The sequence below is a fragment of the Tigriopus californicus genome, chromosome 1, assembly GCF_007210705.1.
Source record: "Tigriopus californicus strain San Diego chromosome 1, Tcal_SD_v2.1, whole genome shotgun sequence".
Classification (NCBI taxonomy): domain Eukaryota; kingdom Metazoa; phylum Arthropoda; class Copepoda; order Harpacticoida; family Harpacticidae; genus Tigriopus; species Tigriopus californicus.
Window position 1 is genome coordinate 9828566 of NC_081440.1, and position 6248 is coordinate 9834813.

The window sequence follows — 6248 nt, forward strand, 5'->3', positions numbered from 1 at the left end:
CTGCAAAGGATCTCTCCACGTTGCCATGCGTTTACTAGAGCCCCTATAGTCTAAGCCTGCTGTACGTAGACAAGAGCAATAACCCCTGTTCGACGATCAATTCGCATCAAAAGGCATTTGGTCATTTATGTACAATTTGGCGATTGGCAAATGATGTTTGAATCGAGAGTGATTGGGAGAAATCATTGGAGGTCACGTTGGCACCATGATTGGCTTTTTTTTTTGCTCCAGATTCTCTACTCTTTATGTACAGTTATGCAAAATTCTCAAATCTCACCGCAAGATTGGCAACTGATAATAAACTAAAGCCTTGAATTTTTCAGTGTAACTTACGGTGATTGCGCAAAAAGCTTGCAAAAGTTCTCCCTTTGGGAAGGTTTTACTTTTCACCTTCTCCGTCTGTATTGAAACAAAATATCTTCAGGCAAACTAAACCTTGAGGTGAAAGTTGTGAAGGTGGTGGCTTGCTGAGTAACAATGACCAGGAAGGAATTTATTTTTCTCAGGATGTAGAGAACAAGGCAATATTGATCTTCAGATTTATATGGAGCATATCACAAGCTTGTCTTATTGTAGAACTCGAATATAAGGCGGCATTCGGCCGCGATTGGGAAACAGAAGAGGCGGACCGCGTCTCAGGGTGCCCGGGGGTGGAGCTAAATTACCCGCCGAACGAGCAATCAAAGGAGGAGGAGGTACGGCCTTGGATCGTCGGAAGAAGGACTTTGACCTCATCCAAAGAATGCACGAGAACACTAAGGCCACCAATAACACGACCAAAAGCAGTCCGAATGCTAAGGCTAATCGTGAGGGAGATAGACAGAGAAGCGATTCATCATCATCCGTTTCGAGGAGCTTCTGCTCCACGACAGTGTCTTGAACCTCTTGGATGTCCTCCTGGGTGAGCCGATCGGGCTCTTGAACCTCTTTGACGGTGGTTGCGGGGGTTTCCGCTGTTTCTGGAGTTATATCTTGCAATCGAATCAATGTCGGGCTCTGCTTTGTCAACAACGGGGGTGTTTGAAGAGGAATCATTGATTGTTGAATCTTAGCTTGCGTTTCGAGCATGAACTTGTCAATAATACTGACTTTGGTGAACTCCTCTTGGGGCTCATGGTCAAAGGTGGAATCTTGACATTTGGCCACCGGACAATTCTTCTTACACACTAAGATGTTGCACTTAATGTGGAGATAGTTCTCGCGAGGAAATCTAAACAATGGAAACTCCGCTCGGACCACTTTCACACCCGTACGAGAGTTGAAAGCCGCTTGAAAATCGGACATGACCGACTGATCCAGAGAGCAGCCTCGGAAGTCCGTCAGATCCTTACTCTTCTTGTTATGAGGATTACCGGAGTGAGCGACGCAATTACTGACCATGGTGTCATGGCTTCCGGATTGTTTCAACCTCATCACCAATTGGGCGACCTCACCCGAGCGTGGATAACGGTCGTCTTGAGCTAGCTCCAACTCCATCCAGCCCATTCTCTGGCTGTTTTCCTTGGCAACATGCACTGGAGATGGAGAAGGAGGAGAAGGGCTCGATCGACTGTGGTATCGAGAGTTCCGTTCCAGAGGCTCCGGTTTCTCCACCCAAACGGGGGCGTCAGCAATCACGTCAAGCTTGGTATTGATGAGATTGGCAAAGAAAGGTTGTTCGGGTGGTTGTTCTTGGGCCGCCTCGCCCATCCGGCGTTGAAAAATGCTAGACACCGATGACGGAATCAGGGAGCGGAGTAAACCTAGGGGCTTCTTACTACTCCGACCCACGAACTTGGACACTACGGTCACATCCCGGGAGAAGCTCTCTTGGCTCGGGTTCTTGCTATTCCGATATTGAACGATTCCTTCCTCAACTCCAGGTTTGCATTGAATCAGAAATTGCTCATCAATCACTTGCTGAAAGATGGGATCTTGTTGAACGTATAAATCCACTTCTCGTACATGGGATCGAGTCTGAATGCCACACCTCTCCGCTTCCATGATTAGAGTGGTCACTGGGCTTTGCTGACTACCGGCCACTCGACATGTGGAGGGAAAGTTTCGGCTGTAGATGAGCCCATCGAATGGGTCTTGAGTTTGCAATGAAATTGTGATTTTGTCGGGCAAGCACGTCGCTCGAAGGCTCAGAAATTGGTCATTCCCCGAGCAAAAGGGGCTTGTTAAGGTCAGAAAAAGAGCCTGCCAGGCCAAGAACGCCCTTTGCGAACGTTCGTGTCCGTTCATGGTGCGTCGCAGAAAAATAATTAAAGCAGCCTTTTTATCCCTATCAATTGTTAATCTCTTGCCGATTCACTTGGTAGCGTTGAAGTCACTCGAAATCTCGTAAGACATGATCATAATCATTGAACAGGAAGGAGCACGTTTCACTAGACCGGTGGACTAACGGAACTTTCCACGGCAGGAAATGAAGGCAACTTTTACATCAAATTCTTTATAATGGTCGTATCAGGTTCCTCCAGACAATGCATTCGAATACGTTTCTTGCGCCTGTCAATCAACTTCCGTCGAATTCCGGACAGACACACACACACACAAGGAACTTTTGGAAGAAACACTGACTTGAATTCGAAACGATGCTCTTTCTTCTCACTAGAAATCAGGTTCTGGCCATGATTAAAGAGGTCTCTTTCTCAGACTCGTAAATGGTCTTAAATGATGCGGTTTCGTGTATGATTCAGAATTCAGCTCGTCCCCGGTTTGCCGGCAAGTAAACCATCTCCACGCGTACTCAACGTTTCCCCTTTGATCACTCGATCGAGTCCGCTTTTCCCCCTCTACTGGTTTGACTAAATACTCGTCGTCGATGTCGTCGCCCTCACCGTCTTTCTCTTGCTTAAACCACGCCAACTCGGGCAAAACTGAGCCTTCTACGTACTACCTACATGTACGTTCAACCCACAACAGACGCACAGGTAGGAATAGTGGGCCCAAGTACTCGGGAACCAAATGTAGTGACTAGTGCTATTCAAAACGTACAGGTTAATTTGTTTTTATTTCACTGCTTCCAAATTGTTTGCATCTTTTTTTATTTTTCACCGTTCAAGCTGAAAAGGGTTGATTCTTTGTCGTAGATTTTTCGCTTTTTCTTTGAAAAGAATAAAAGTGCTGAAAAAGTATCGCCGAACAATTCTTCCTCTTTTGCCCATTGTGGCATTTTGTTTAGACTTGTTTCAAACAATTTTTTCCTGAATGGCTTGATTATTTTGCTTTTAGCACGACCTTCGAAGATTGCATCTTTTTACCTTCCAAAAGCACCAATGCTTTACTTTGTTTGTTTGTTTTTTACTAAAAACGCTCAAAATCTCACCGTGCCACAACCTGTTCTGGTTCAAATCACGAATCCAAGGTTTTCTTTTGTAACCAGGCACACCTGACCTTTTTTGTTTAGTCTCCTTGGCACAATTACTCTTTTCCTCAGTGCTACAACTACAAAGTCAAAGGATTCTGTAAGCAAATTGTGTTATAATTGTCGTAAGTAGATTTTTCGCATGAAGATTTCGTTTCGCTCAGAACTTTTTAATCTGTTGAAAAAGCAAAGAAATATGTGAAGGGTTCTGCATCTTCCTTTCCTTTCTGCAAGTTGACCAGCCCTAGTACTGATCTATTTAAGCCTAGGATGCGGTAAGGTGCGTCTCCGCTTCCTTGGTATGAAAGAGAACGCAAGAACTTGCAACTCACACACAGTCGGACTCAACCAAGTTCTACGTGATTCTAACCGTTACTGGTCAAAATTGCGGAGGAACGATTTTTCCTGAAGGGAAATTCAAGAAGGCCTGCCGCTCAACCGGAGGATGCAGGTTGAAAATATATGACTAAGGCTGCCTCGGGAACTGGATGCTACACGGGAAGGGAAACTCAATTGGCAGTCAAGTTCAAATCCTAACACTTCTCGTTGAAGGTGGTCACATTCCAAGAAATACCTGAGTATAATCGATAATTTTTTCATTCAATGTTCATATTGGATCTCACTTTCCTTCTCAACAAACGATTATAGAATGCAGACCCGCGTCGTGAGATAAGCATTTACTGGTTTACTATATCAAGTACATCACATACTCACGTTGTTTTTAAGTGTATTGTTTGTTTTTCAAATCATCATGGCCTGAATCTAGGGGGCATAATCTCTGTCCAGATAGTTAAAAAAACTTAAATTTTGCTTGATGATGAATCTCACTCACGTGCGATATCACGTAACTGACGTGCAATATTCATACGCACATCTGTCAGTTGATGTTTTGTAGTAATTTATTCCTTTGCGCTTGTTCGCCCATTTCATGTCTTTTGGCCTGCTTTAAAAGAAATAAAAAAAATCTCTTCCCAAGTTTTGAGGCAACTTTTATTTGATCCCATTAATAATCAAGAGACGCATTTTATTGGGGTCTTTGTGCATGGGTGTGAAGATTCACGGACTTCTAGAAATATGGTCTTGCAATGGAAGGCAAAATCTCGTCTTGCTTGCGCCATTCATCTTTTCCGAAAATGGCATCAAACTTGGTCGAAAGATTTGGCCAAATGGAAATTTTGTAGCCAAATTCGGGCCTCAAATAATCTTGCATTGGGAACTCAATGGAGGAAGTTGTATAATAATATCTACCTCAAAATTGAATCTTTGTTCTGCTCTCGGTCAGGTTTGTTTTATTCAGTGACTCGGATCAGGGAGAAGATATACAATATACATATATATACAATTGAGACATGCAAAGAACCGGCTCGGATTTCAGCTGCTTTGTGGGCTAGCCTAACTGCACTACAATCGCGGCAAGAACTGCCATGATTTTAGCACATTCAGTGCTTCCAAATCTTCATTGACAAAATTTTTCGCCATTTTAGGATTGCGTTCGATAAACATCTTGAACCATTTAAGTCTAATATTCAATTGCTAAAGATATCATAACATGGCAAGTGACAAAAATATCCAATAAATTCGAAAAAAAACATTTGGTGCCAATTTTATCATCAGTAAGAAGCATAGTGACACTTTCATCATGGTAGAACCAGAGGGCGCACTAGTGTGAAATCACAAATGTTTACACTTCTCTATAGTGATAATTAGAGGGCGGATCGGAAAGTTTTTCGCAAAATTTGATGTTTTTGGTGAAAATAAGTTTTTGAAATGTTTTGTCAAAATACCACATTTTTGTCTATTTGGCATTTGAAAAGCACTATTTCACCAATAAAACACTTTTTGTATTAGTTCAAGGAAATTTGGTTGACCTTGTTAGTTTGCAAAATGGAAAAATAAACGAAAATTGAAATTGAGACCCAGATATTTCCATATTCTGTGGATCTTATCAAATCTGAAGTTTAAAAACAAATTTCCTACACAACATAATTAGATAGAGTCTTCATAAGTTTCTGTTTGTGATTAAGATACATGTCCTGTTAAAAGGTACAAGAATGAGTGTGAGATATTTCAGTCTTCCAAGTGCTTATCGTACACGAACTAAAAGTAGAACATTTTAGACCTATCCTAGATTTTTTACAACCTTCCAACAGTTTTTACTTTCTCATGGAAAATGAAATCATACTATGAAGCCCAGTTATAGTTAAACTTGCAGAGCAAGAATCAATACCAACAATTCAATATGTTGATGAGCAGTATCAAAATCATTTCCTATAAATGTGATTCATTGCTTTTTGCAAGCTTCATTTGCATCCTAAAACAGAGGAACTTTTTTTGGTTTTTTCTTATTTTTTTTGCCAATTTCTTAATATTCTATCGTTATTTTGATCTCGTAAAAATGACATCTTATGGCCCAAAACATCACATTCAAATTTACCTTCTCACAATAATAAAAGAGGGGAAATAGAGGCGAGATCTCTAGATTACTCCATAAACCGAACGGTTTACCTTAGTGGGGTAACCAGTTAGGGCGGCTAGAGCGGCTAATTCAAACAGTTTATACGACCAAATATTTTATAAATTATGACGCACCATGACTTAGGGCGGCTTTACACTAGGATGGAAAACAAGGATTGAATCCGTTTTGAGGTTGGAAGTCGGACTTGTGCTGGGGCGAGTCCAGACTCGAGTCCGAGTCCTTTCTAAAAAACTCAAGTCCGGATTTGTGAAAAAAATCGCAATATGAGTCTTTTTGTTCGACTTCAGTACAGTGAAAGGCTCGAGTCCTCTGCTGGACTCGTCCCTGNTCTGGGAGGCAAAACAAGATAGCCTATGTACTATGTGTATAAGGAGTTTTTTTATCTGACCCTTTTCTCAAGAAAACTATTGCCAGGAAAATAGA

At 41.7% G+C, this 6248-nt stretch overlaps 1 protein-coding gene across 1 annotated transcript; it reads right to left on the minus strand.

Annotated features, from left to right (window-relative positions):
• Positions 1–447: 447 nt before the first annotated feature.
• LOC131888261 (uncharacterized) lies at positions 448–2870 on the minus strand. The gene has a single exon (XM_059237108.1). It carries the CDS (start codon positions 2224–2226, stop codon positions 568–570), a length of 1659 nt encoding a protein of 552 aa, XP_059093091.1. The 5' UTR covers positions 2227–2870; the 3' UTR covers positions 448–567.
• Between the last annotated feature and the right edge of the window lie 3378 nt (positions 2871–6248).

Coding starts and splice junctions, on each gene's coding strand:
- LOC131888261 (XM_059237108.1), bottom strand. CDS start 2,226: ATGAACGGACACGAACGTTCGCAAAGGGCGTTCTTGGCCTGGCAGGCT.